Source organism: Pelobates fuscus, chromosome 5, assembly GCF_036172605.1.
Source record: "Pelobates fuscus isolate aPelFus1 chromosome 5, aPelFus1.pri, whole genome shotgun sequence".
NCBI classification, from domain to species: Eukaryota; Metazoa; Chordata; class Amphibia; order Anura; family Pelobatidae; genus Pelobates; species Pelobates fuscus.
Genome location: NC_086321.1, coordinates 124,183,509 through 124,197,366, shown reverse-complemented (window position 1 = coordinate 124,197,366; position 13,858 = coordinate 124,183,509). Strand labels below are relative to the sequence as shown.

At 37.3% G+C, this 13,858-nt stretch overlaps 1 protein-coding gene across 3 annotated transcripts in view; it reads right to left on the bottom strand.

Annotated features, from left to right (window-relative positions):
• Nucleotides 1–296: 296 nt before the first annotated feature.
• The window catches only part of TMEM116 (transmembrane protein 116), a 78,005-nt gene continuing 64,443 nt past the window's right edge, over nucleotides 297–13,858 (bottom strand). For 2 of the 3 annotated variants that reach the window (XM_063454231.1, XM_063454234.1), the window contains 2 exons: nucleotides 10,932–11,008; nucleotides 297–2,530 (listed from right to left, as the gene is read on the bottom strand). In XM_063454231.1, coding sequence (XP_063310301.1) covers nucleotides 2,333–2,530; nucleotides 10,932–11,008 — 275 coding nt within the window. In that variant the 3' untranslated portion in view covers nucleotides 297–2,332. The remainder of the gene's footprint in view (nucleotides 2,531–10,931; nucleotides 11,009–13,858) is intronic. The other variant, XM_063454233.1, reaches the window with a different exon arrangement.

The following is a 13,858-nucleotide window of genomic DNA, read 5'->3' as shown; positions in this document are numbered from 1 at the left end:
GTCAGTCCACTTCTAGCCTTTCTATCAACGTTGTTCATTTATGGTATGTTAAGTGGCAGCGTTAATTCTACAGTGTTCCTGTGCACACAGCTAGATGCTGACGTGCTTTTCAGTAAAGCTTTATAATGAGTGTCACCAGTAGTTACAAGTGTGCTTGCTGCGTTTCACTAGTGATTTCCCAACACATTCAGAATTCCAAGACATTCCAACGTTATGACAATAATGTTACAAACTTTGTATGTCAGTGAAACGTCCACTTGCATAAAATTGAAAAAAAATCTTTAGCACTCAGTGGGTTGAAATAATGGTAATTTATTCAGACATCAAACAGGAATAGGCAAAGTTTTGACATGTAAAGTATCTTTGTCAAGCCACCAGCTATGTGTGCGCATTAGACTAGTGGGCCCTAGGTGACTGCTTATACAACACTTGGTTGTATTAAATGAGCATTATTATTACCCCAGTATATATTAAAAAAAACAACAACACTCTGTTAATTTGGTATTGCAATGCTGCTACTCTTTAGGAGGGAAAGTATGTTGTTTGGGTTTTCATTTTTCATTCAGTCTAGGACTATAAGTCACATACATGTAAGTGCTATCATTTTTTTACAGCTGGTCTGTATTTCCCACACATTTTTGCTGAAACCCCTGATATATAATAGATGCTAATTCTGAAAACAACAACAAAGTGATGAGTAAAAAAGGACAGTAGTTGTCCTTTAATGCGGTTATAATAATCACATGTGTAGATCAGCTCTTTAAATATAGTTGCTCAGATTAAACTGTCAAAATGGCCATTTTTTATTATCTAATTAAAAAGTTCAGTTCATAAAAAATACAAAAGAACAGAACATATGCATGACAACAAATGTTTTTTTAAAGTGACCCCTGCACACAATCTTTGATTGGCCCCTATACAAAGAGGCATCAAGCTAGCTATACAAACATTGAGGTCAGTGAATGCAAACCTTTTTCATCCCAATAGCGAACTCTGAAAAAAATCGGGTAATGAAACTAATCCAGACCCATTATCATCAACTCTTTCCTCGACTACAGATGTATTCACTAAATTGTAAACTGTTAGGAATTCAAATTATAGCAAAAATGGCATAAAAACTCTCCAAGTCAGGTATGTTTTTAGTTCACCTATTTAAGCCTTAATAAAATTTGAATTCACCTTGAAATCACTTTGACTCCCAATGCAAGTGTCCATTAAGCAAATTTAAATTTGTCCAAGTTTTGGTCAATCGACGGAAAATTTCCAGTGATAAGTAATTCTGAGTTCTGCCCGTGGCACCAAACAACATGTGAAAGATGGAGAAAAAAAAAATGAGTTTTGGATGGGGGCCGGCACTAAATGTTTTTATTCACAGATCAAGTGATAAGTGACTGATAAAGGGGGAAAATAAAGAAAAATATAGTTTGTTTGTTTTCACTGCTCCCCCCCATCTTTTAGCTATTACTTCTCGCTTTACCTGTAAACAAAATGGTGGGAAAATGCACCCACCAAAATATATACCTAATGTTATGTTAAGTCTAAATTTTGTAATACACTGATTGGCACATTTTTCCCAAAACAACTGCATAGATAAAATTCATTCAAACCAAAATGCCACAAAAACACATTTCAGTCCACTAGAACAAAAAAATTTCGAGCAAATTTATTCGGTCAAACTAACTTTTTTCATTGTGCACAAGACTAGTAATTAATGCACATCCTGCATATCACTCCTCTTCACTCGCAGTTTTCTTCCAGATTGCAAGAAATCCTCATCTTCTTCACCACAATAGCTGCTATTTCCACTTCAGTTTCCTCCGTCCTTGTCTATTTTTTCCACATTTCTGGAGCTCCTTCTCTAAAAATAAATAAGCTGGCACCACCATATGATTGTTTAGGGTTCAGAAATGACTCAGTAGTTGAGCCCTTTAAATTAGAAAGCATTATCCACACTTATTTTAATAAATACAATTATATGCGCGATGTGTTGTCTTCCCTTTCTGCAAAATAATGTAAAATCCCATTATTGGAGAGTCACCCTTAAAAAAAAAAAAAAACAACAACAAAATAGTTTAACAAGGAAGACTATATCTTCTAGTGTCTATAGCATCTCATCTCAAGTCTCATTCAAAATCTCACATAAGAAATTCCACAAAGTATCCTAAACGAAGTGACTTCATTGGCAAAAAAACAAAGGAAAAGTTTTTTTGTTTTTTTTCCTTTTTAAACATGTTGAGAATTAGTGTTCCAAATTCCAGAATTGGAGTGTCCCACAGGTTTTACACAATTCAGTTTGAGTGCTTGAAGAAGTTCTTGACGGGTGTTGACATGATCAGAATGAGGACATGTCCGGTCGTAGTGCACAATTGGTGGCAATTTGTGTACTGGCATACTGCCTCTTTTGTGAGCTCAGCAGTGGCGTTTGTGTTCCCATATCATGACTGCTGTTCTCATTTAAGCATTGTAGTCTCTGTTGAATGAACCAGTATGCCAAGCAGTTCAGAAAGCCCTGAGACATTGCAGTAAAGGCCTGTAAAAAAAAAAAAAGGTAAACAACTTAGATTATTCGGTTTTCTGCAATCCTGAGGATCAAATGAATCCTTAGATCTAAACAAAGCAGAGATTTTCTGCACTTCTGATTTTCTGACACATCAAATGGGTTATTGTCCTGTGCCCATATTATGAGATATTACTGCCCAGGGTGGGTGGACAACTAATTCTCATTTAGAAGCCAAAAGGAAAGTAGGAAGGTAGTATACCAGTATTGGGGTACTAGAAACACATAAGAAGTTCACCTATACATACCAACAATTCAAAAGAAGGATTCTCCAACATATTTGTTCCATTGCCAACTTGAAGGTCTGTTGGAAATCATGTGAGATTACATCATAGTGGTGATCCTACTCACCTTACCTTCCAAGCCATAGAGAGATTATCTATGAACTCTAGGAAAGGTAATTATAACAGGATGTTGTTAATGAAGGAATCAAGATGGATCTATCATTTCAAAACTCTGACAACGAACGGCCTAAATGAGGAGTTTAATTTTACTCCCTTTATTCAAAAATAAGTATATTCATCTTTAACATTACAGCAATAACTATAATGCAGGTGATCATCATATACTGTTCATTCTCAAATTAGATATCCTTTTTGTCTTATAGTAGATTTTTGTATTATAATATTTATTCTCTTTTTAATTTATTTCTTTTGGGCATTAACATATCCTACTAGGCTCAGCATTAAGCGAGTTTTAACCTAAACACATGTTTTTTTGCTTTAATTGATGTACCCATCCTTAGTTTATTATTCATTATATTTTCTCTTTGGTGATAAGATACATATTTATCTTCTTTATACAAGCTTATATCACCGTTATTTAATTCAACCAGGTTCACATACTGTACCATATCTGTGAACATTTCTTCTTTACATTTATCATTCACGGATAATTCTGTTAATTCCCTATTCTTTTAATTAATTTTCATATTATATTTAATACTGGCCTTCATGGTTAATATTACACTGTACCATTTTTGAGTACATTCTTTTTGTACATTTATTATTTATGGATATATCAGTGTTAATCCAATAATCTTGTAATTAATTTAAACATTGTATTCAATCTTGTGTTTGTTCTTTAGGGTTAATAATACACTGTACCATATTTGGGAACATTTCCCCTTTACATTATTCATGGATATATATATATTTTTTTTGTTAATCCCCTATTCCTGCAATATCCTCATTCTAATAAATAAATAGATTTCATCAAGGCTTTTTCCTAAGCCATTCTAGTCTGTTATACATTATTCTTACTTTCAGATTTTCCATTTCTAATTTGACAGTATTAACTATACTTCTTTTCTTCTTATTTTAGATGCAACATCTCCCATATAATCACTAACCATTTGGTTTATGTATCTAGATTTATTATTGTGTCATATTTACTGACATTTGGACTTTACATCCACCTGCAGTGGTTACTTCCACTGCTCTAATTCAGTTCCTTTTGTTTTGATATACTTTCGTCATCGCTTCCCTCTTTGTCTGGGAGCTTAAGGGGTTAACATCCTCCCCTTTTTTGATGTCACGAAATGGGCGGATCTATCCCCATGACGTCAAATTATTCACCAATCAGATGCATCTTCTGTTAACCAATCACGAGCTACCTTGCTCTCTTTTAAACCGAGTGTTTCACACCGACCGGTTCCCTTCTGACGAGCCTGGTCGGGTGAAACGCGCGCGTCAAGGGCATTATTATGCAGCTTATTATATTAAGTTGATAACTATCCTCTATGTCTGCACTCTACTCCTTCTATATACTTTACTAGTGTGGTTGGTTTTAGGTGCCCTTGAAGGCACGGGGGGCTATCTACGGATAGTTTATTTAGTGACATTGTTTCCTATCACTCTTCATGGATTGCTATCAATTTCTTTTTTCTCCCCTTGTTATACTGTGAGCATAACACACCAGTGCGTTCTCATAACCTAGAGTCCTGCCAGTATCCATCTAAGCCTACCTCTAGTACTCCGACTATTCATTAGAACCTGTATTTATTTTAACAAGAGACTATAACATTAAGGTGTACTATTCAGTATCACTGATAAAATCTATTTGCATTTAACCTTACAGGCTAATGTGACAGTTCTAAACTGCTCTGTGTTACACAGAGGCTCACTGCCAGTCTAAACATACAGCAAACTGACAGTGCAACAAATTGGTAACATTTACTGATTAATTGTTACATTTTACCACCTATGCCTATTTTCCGAGCCTGTCGTTTTCACACTTTGTATCAAGGCTTTTTTTTACTCAGGCAGTTTATTTGTTATATATACACAGTATTCATATCCTCTACACTCCAGGGTACCTTATCCTTCCCCCTTCAATACTCCACATTTATCATAATTCTTGTGAAGCACAGACGTGTGCTCCAACAGAGAACAAATAGAGTGCAACTTTAGAACTTTTTAATCTTCAGTTATCAAGGTATGTTTTTCATTTAAATCATTTATTTCAGGTTTTTCCACCATATTTAGTTTGTGTGTTACACTTTGGGTGATTGCCAATTTTCTGGCAATTTTTAATATATATTTTCAATAAATTCTTTTTTTGTTTTTGATTTGCATCTTTAGCCTCCCATTGGTATTATTACTCATAGTACTTCTTATGTGTTTCTAGTACCCCAATACTGGTATATTACCTCCCTACTTTCCTTTTGATTCCACGAGGGGTTACCCCCTTTCTCCTTCAGTATACCAGAGTGAGCTGTACCCAATCTGTTTCTTGTCATCTAGAAGCCAGGTCAATTTAGCCAGTGCCTGATTACCAACTTATTTTTAATCTAGTTAAATTAAAAAAAAAATGTGTCTTTGAAATTGAAATATTGCTATTACTCAAACAATAACATAATTCTTTACACAAATCACATGAATATTTATCAGTTTGGAGCAAAAATAAAATGTTTAGAGTTAGCTACTGTCTCTGACACAGCTGTGTCTCCAAAAACAGAAGCTAGAAGATTAAATATAAACAGAATTGTATAGATGTTTAAACAAAATGTGGATTGTGTAAAATGGTAGAAGCCAATGATCCAATTTAGGACACAGTTTGACCTCAGAAAACATTGCTTGCCATAAACAGAGAAGCCCCTGCTTTGTCTTTTTCTTTGTTACATCTGTTACATTTGTAACAAGCCACATGCCGCAATGTGTATGACTAATCTTTTCCTTTGTTGGATATTGTTGAGATGGAACATCTTTCTGTCAGCTCTGGAAATGTATGCAGGATACAAAAATTTGGAGTTCAGCCTGTTACTATGCTGATGGGGTATAAAAAGGCAGGTTCACAGCCAGAATGTTAGAAAGGAAGCCATTCTCTTCCTCATGCTTACTTAAAGCAGTGTGCAACAGTTAGGTTGGTTAAAAGTAATACCAGCACAATAGTACGATCAGTGTAACAATGTCAATTATATGACAGACAATTTGCCTTCAAATGTGTGGGATTATATGTGTGGGAGCATATGTATTCTTTATATATCATTTATGGTGACCATAACTGAGATGGGGAAACAGCTGGGGACCTATGTTTGACACCCCTGTTTAATACTAGCAGTACCATTTATCTTTTCTCTATAGTTTTGATAGTATAAATATCTTTACATTTATTTTTATTTTTACTGTAATGACATACTCAGTTTTTCCCCAGTATCACCAACAGTAGTAAATCAGAGTCTTGTTTCTCTGTATGCTCAATAACATGGACAAAGTTATTTAACTTGAGAGAATACAATCACAAAGCAGAGCCCTGCATTGTTACTCTAAAAAATCATTTCTTCCAGAGCACTTAAACGTACATGGTGATAAACCTCATCATAGAGCAATGGCTCTAAATCACAGATCAATTCACAGTCTCTACTGAGACTGCGCTTATCAAAGTTAATAACGACCTAATCGCAGCTAAATCCAAAGACCACTACTCCATACTAATTCTTCTTGACCTCTCTGCGGCCTTTGACACCGTTGATCATGCTCTCCTTCTTCAAACTCTTCAATCACTTGGTCTCTGTGACTCTGTCCTCTCGTGGTTTTCCTCTTATCTCTCCCAATGCTCATTTAGTGTCTCCTTTTCTAATGATACCTCCTCCCCTCGTCCTGTTTCAGTTGGAGTCCCCCAAGGCTCTGTCCTTGTACCCCTTCTGTTTTCTCTTTATACTGCCTCTCTTGGCAAACTTATTACCTCTTTTGGATTCCACTACCACGTGTACGCTGATGACACCCAGTTATATCTCTCCTCCCCGGACCTCTCCCCTGCCGTCCTGCAATGTGTCACTGCTTGCCTTTCTTCCATCTCTGACTGGATGTCCTCCCGCTTGCTGAAACTCAATCTCTCTAAAACTGAGCTTGTTGTCTTTCCTCCTCCTAATACTGATCCTCCTCTTTCGCTCTCCCTTCAAGTTTGTGGTACCCACATCAGTCCATCCTTGCAAGCGCGTCTTGGTGTCATACTTGATTCTGGCCTCACCTTTGAGCTTCACTTCCAGCATGTTGCCAAATCCTGTAGATTCCATCTTAAAAACATAGGCCGCATCTGCCCCTTTCTTACACAAGGTGCTACCAAGGAGCTTGTCCATGCTCTAGTAATTTCCTGCATGGATTATTGTAACCCTCTCCTGATCAGTCTTCCCAAAAGCCGTACTGCACCGCTACAGTCCATAATGAACGCTGCTGCCAGACTGATTTTCCTCTCTAGTCGGTTCTCTCACACCTCACCCCTCTGCCAGTCCTTACATTGGCTTCCTGTATGCTATAGGAGTCAATTCAAGGTACTAATTCACACCTATAAAGCACTGAACAACTCTAGCCCCTCTTATATCTCCTCACAAATCCATAGGTATGTCCCTTCTCGGTCTCTCCACTCTGCCCGTGACCACCTCCTGTCCGTTGTCCGCACCTGTACGGCCAACTCGAGCTTGCAGTACTTCTCGCGGGCGGCTCCCTTCCTATGGAATAGCTTGCCTACCGCCATCAGACTCTCCCCTAGTCTTGCATCTTTTAAGAAGTGCCTTAAAACCCATCTCTTTAGGAAAGCTTATGGCCTCCAAGATTAACCTCTACCTTACATACCTGTCTCTTGCTCTCTCCTAAAGGGCAGCCTACCTTATTTGACTGCAAACACCTGTCCTAATGTGTTTTACACCCCACCTCCTATAAAATGTAAGCTTGATTGAGCAGAGTCCTCCTGAACCTATTGTTCCTGTAAGTTTTTTTGTCCTATTTATAGTTAAATCCCCCTCTCATAATATTGTAAAGCGCTACGGAATCTGTTGGCGCTATATAAATGGCAATAATAATAATAAGTGACTGATAAAGGGGGAAAACAAAGAAAAATATAGTTTGGTTTTTTTTCACTGCTCCCCCCTTCTTTTAGCTACTACTTCTCGCTTTACCTGTAAACAAAAAGCGATGTTTGTAAACTGCATTGCCCAATGCCCACAACCCTCACCCTGCTTTTAGACTTGCCAAAACGATGGAAACTGCAACCAGGAGAGAAGCGAAGTAGTTCCCTGATATATTGTACTTTGTAGAGGTCTATGACAATAACAGAAATGGGTATATTTTGAGAACATTGAGAACAGATGTGTTTTCTGTTAGGACCTGTGCATAAGTGATTGATGTACTTTCATTCTTTATTTAGCAGGTACTCTTAAAACCCTTGGTCCAAATCTCTGTCTAAATCCTCTCTGCATCTGGTCTAGTGGCAGTGAAAGCATTGGAATGAAATAGCAATACATTCATTTCTTAGGAATGTCAATATTAAATTCTTGTACGGAATGCCAAAGCTGAGGCAAGCTACATATTAACAGGGCTGGACACCAGATGCATACCACTCTTTGATCAATTTGGGCACCAAATCCTCTGTCCTAGTTTTGAACGTTTTGAAGATTTGAATCGCCCTCCCAATTATTTGTTGTATAGGAGAATTTAGGAGAACTCCTTATCAGTAAAACTCAATAAATAGTCTTTAAAGTAGAATAAACTCTCTGTGTTAAAATAAAATATAATGGGCTTGTTCACAATTTCCAGATAAATGCATCGGAGGCATGCTATGTATTGTCAAAGTAAAATGTTACATTCCAAATGTTACAAGCAAAAATATTCTGCACAAGAGATCAAAATCTACAAGTAAATCAAAGTGACATCTACAAGGATGTAAATAGCTTTGTCCATTCTTTATGAACCTATTTCACACCCTGAGGAGTAAATGGCTAAATGTTCATTAGCTGTAAAAAAGCAGGGGTAAATTAAATATTATATTATAAAGAGTAATTCAGCTTGAAATCTATATATGCATGGGTTTCATTTATCTATATTTGCAGAATCCAGAACAGAGACTCAAGGGGAACTAATGAAATTACATAATCAAATAAAACATTAAAAATCACCTGTAACTTGTGCATTCCTTTCTCATTAGATGCTTTGTTTTGTTTTACATTTATATTTAATATTTAGCTATTAACATCACAATCCAGTACAGTTCTGATACAATCAGGACACAAAAAGAGCTTGCTGTCATTTTAAAGGGACACTCCACTATCCATATACAACATAAATAAAAATCACTGTTTAGTAGATGTACCCCAAATGAAATAATGCATTTTTCAATAGGGGTTGCATCTAAAAAAAGTTTGCAATATCTGCAGATCCCTTGGCTTTGCATATCAATGTCAGTAGTTTGAATTGATCTGGGATGCTAATGTAGCTGGCAAAGGGGAAGGTGTAAGAGGAGGGGTGGCTTAGATATATATGCGTGAACAAGTGATTTAGAAGCATGTGTTTCATAAGGTTATATACCTTGTTCATAACACAATATTTAGGGTTTTTTTATGAGCACTTGTAGAATTTGCCAGCAGTTTTTGGGACATTAGCTTTCATCAGCATATTTGCCCAATGTAATGCGGAAGTCTGATTTTAACTCCACATTGACATATGTCCTAACCAGCAATGTGGCATTGATTTACTAGCTCCTGTATCGCCTCCAGCACATAAAAGAGGCCTCCCTTCCTTCAAAGAGCGGAAAATAACCTTTGTTCTGGCCACTCCTCTACATGTTTGTCTCAAGGCATGTGACAATTTAAGCTACAGAACACTGGTAAGTCCCTTTTTCTGACAATTCTTCTTAACAGTATAAATGCAACTGATTACCAACACTGAGTGCATACACACTTACCTTCAGAGAATGGGATGATATGTGACATTGCATTGCTGATACTTGTGAGTTTTAGCACACAAACATGCCTCTTTAAGAGAGAGCAAATGGAAATGTACCATTGATTCTTGTATTGGTGTGTATGACCCACCAGAATGGAAAGTACCCTTTTGTTATAGATACTCCTTGATTTGTACGTGCCAGTACTGGATTCATTAAAGGATCACTAAAGTGTCAGGAAAACAAACTCGTTTTCCTGACAATATGTCATCCTTGGGGGACCCTTATCCTCAGGGCCCCCTCCCGCTGGGCTGAAGGGGTTAAAACCCCTTCAGCCACTTACCTAAATCCAGCCCTGGGCTCCCTCGGCACTGGTGACCTCTCCTCCCGCTCCGACGTCAGCTCCAGAGTGGAGTGGAATGCACTTGCGCAGCATGAGCCGCGCGCGTATTCTAACAGTCCATAAGAAAGCATTTCTCAACGCTTTCCTATGGACGTTCTGCACGCTGGATGCGATTTTCGCATCCAGCGTTGCAGAAGCGCCTCTAGCGGCTGTCAGGAAGACAACCACTAGAGGTTGGATTAACCATGCTGAAACTGCTATGTTTACATGTGTAGGGTAAAAACTGGAGGGACCTGGCATCCAGACCATTTCGTTGAGCTGAAGTGGTCTGGGTGACTATAGTGTCCCTATAACTAAATGCTGAATTTTGTCCGACTGGTTTGGCAATTCTCATAATAAGTAAACTGGTCATCCCAACTGAATCTGCACCATTCGGCCAGGCACATCCAATGTTAACTACATAAACTATAAAGCATTTACAAAGTGCTGACTGTAAATCTTGGCCGAATGCATCTTGTAGTATATAAATTTTCACAGAACAATACAAATTTGGGCTGTTAACAGCCAGCAGGCAAACAGTTAAAAAACCCTCAGCAGTGCAAGGGTTAAGTTTCTTGGTAGCAACATGTGGTAGCCACAAAAAGTTTAAAAGAAAAATACATTTATACATGTAAAAAAAATAAAAACCCTGTGAAGATCAATATGACAATCCTGTAACTTTGTGGGTGCTTTAAAAACCTCTTACGCCCCCAACCACCATGCTGTAGAGAGGGGGGATATCTACTAAACAATGTTTCTATTTACCTCCTCATTTACATTGCGTGCCCTTGCTGTGCCTAGATTCAACTGGATTGAATTCACTTAACATGTACTCACCTGAATGTAATAAAGTACTTTGTAAAGTTCATTTTTTTCCTCATGGTCGAACAGTTTCAAGATTGTTAATAGAGCTGCTGTAGAGAAGAAAAGAAAGAAAAGATTGAAATAAACATTTAAACAAACATTTAATGTTCTCAAATTCTGACAATGTCAACCCTGAAAATGAGTATTTCATAAAGATAGAATAGTATGCGGAGGCACTGACTGACAGGAGGTCCCTCTGCTCTCCTCACATAGCAATTGCAGTGCATGGAAGCTAGTGCTTCTAGTTTCGGCTAGGGAGTGTAGGAAAAGAGTGACATCACTCCGTTCTGATGCTGGCACGCTGGCAACGAAGCCAGTGTACCCACATCACTGATGAGATTTGCCGTGCTTGAGATGCGTCCCAAGCAGGGCAAATAAAAGAAGACTTCCAGGCGAGCACAGACAGAGTGGAGGATGGCCAGGTGGGTTTCACATGGGTCACCCACAAATCAGGAAGATGGCAGCACGGGGGAAAGGTGAGTAAATCTTTATATTTTACTTAGAATACTTCATGTTTCTTTGTGATATATGGTGTATTCAATGTATATGAGATCGATTTCAGTCCAGTTGTTTTTTTTTATAACAGGTTCACTTTAAAGGAAAACAGTCGCTGAAACAATTATAGAAAAGTTAAGTAAAAAATTACTATTTACTAAATGGTGTACCTTTTCTGAGATGCCGAATAGTAAAGTGATCTGATCATAGTGGAAATGTTCCGTAACAAACCATAGGAATAGCAACACCGTTTACTACACAATGATGTAGTCACAGTTTCACAGCCTCAAAATCAGCCTGTTTTACTAGTGTAAATGCTGCATCTATTGAACCCAGATGTAATGCCTCAGTAAGGGAATTACACCCGTAAAATTAACCTTTTCAGTGCTACAGCAGAAAGCAGCTTGACCGCTGTCCTCCTCTTGGTCCTGAAATTGAAAATAAATTAACAATGTACTACATGACTTTGAGACACCCCATGTAGTTAGAGACAGATTATTGTGTCTCTCTTTTGTAATAAAAAAAATAATAAATAAATACACACACACAAATATATATCTCCAGATAGGGGCCAAACAAGCCTATACGTAGCCCTGCCACTTACATGGGCTGTAGAGTGAAGGTCAATTAAATATGGGGCTAGAAGACACCCAGTCTAGCAGACCCTAATATACCCAGAGTTCTTTAAAATGATAACTCCCCTTGCCCTCTTTTATGAGTTTAACCTCTTAAATGTCCAACGTGTCAGACTTAGGAGACACCTGAGTTTCTGGCCCCGAGGAGTTAAGCCCATAAAAGGGAATAACCTCTTAGAGATGAAAACAATTTTTTTTTAAAATAACTAAATTAGAAAAACCAGCAAACCCTCACTATGGTGTCAGTTTAGTTGTTCAGATCACCTTCTAACAGAAAGTCAATAACTAGATTTTCAGCTGCTCACATGATCCTCACACGATACTCAGGAAGACTATCAGTATTATTTTCTAACGTGAGATCTCAAGACCAAAGTAGCTGAAATTATAACCAACTTTTCTGGAATTTTTCCAGTTCGGCTATTTTGTCGTTGAACTTGAAATTCATTTTGATTTCATTTTGAATTCTCAATTTAGTGAAGAACTCTGTCTGTCATGAGAAATGATGACTGGCGGTGATGGGGATGTAGTTTATCTACTGCAGTAGGGCTCTGCGATGCTATAAAGACTTTTTATATGATTACTGATAAAAATGATTTGAAACAAAACAAAGGTCTACATAACAGATGCCAAGCTTTACATACGTATGGGGTATGGGTACTATAGGCTCTTGTCAAAGGGTTAAGGTGGATTTGCTCCTTGATTGTACTTCTAAAGTCCACTTATACCTAGTGAGTAAATTTGCAGAGAGAGAATATGACAAATAACCTTTACAACGCAATGTTTTTATCAAAGCATTAGTTACGGTTTGTAATATTTTCAGTTAGTGTTGCCACATTTAACCCAATAAACATATGTCTTAGTTCAACAGAGAACCTGCCTGATGATGTCATGGCTAAGTGATGTGTCTGGTTATCTTCCAGCACTAGGCAAGGGGTATGGCAGAATACCAGGCCAAAATTCATCAACAACTAGAATTACCAACAAAATTCCTTTTCTTTTTTTGGTTTGCATCCTTATCAGATGAAGAATCAGAAATATGCTGTTTTATCTTTTTCATCTCACATCAAAAGGCTTTGATTATATAAAAAATGACATGGTAGCTGTTTGTTTTAGATTTTCTTTGTCTCATATTTAAAAAAAACAAATGGTACTTTTTTTAGTTTCTGTTTGTAGTGTTGAGCTCTGACACAGGCCAAGGGCTTGGCGGTTTCCTGTGTTTCCTGTACACGATTGTTTGCTATGTAGTGTGCTGTTTATATCTCACTCCTCCTCCATAAACCATCTGAAAAGCTAAAGGTAAGGCAGTGTTTGATTAACTCTGAATTATGGAACAGATTGTGTATGTTATCACATACCAATTAATAAAGCATTTTAGATTATATTGTGGTATTTTTTTTTTTTTTAAACAGGATCTGTGACCTGAAATGCTCTTTAATAAATAATTTTAGATTATATTGTGGTATTTTTTTTTAAACAGGATCTGTGACCTGAAATGCTCTTTAACCCCTTAAGGACACATGACATGTGTGACATGTCATGATTCCCTTTTATTCCAGAAGTTTGGTCCTTAATGGGTTAAATAAAGTGGTTAGTAAAGTCAAAAATACAGCCATGACTTTGTCCCAGTTCATTTAACAATATCCTCAGTTAATGCTCAATTGAATACAATTATGAATCTGGAGGTTTGGATGTCCTTAAATCAGCACTCTCACTTTTCAGCACTGTGAAATAGATTTCAGTATGCATGCACAAGATCGAGGATTTGGTGGT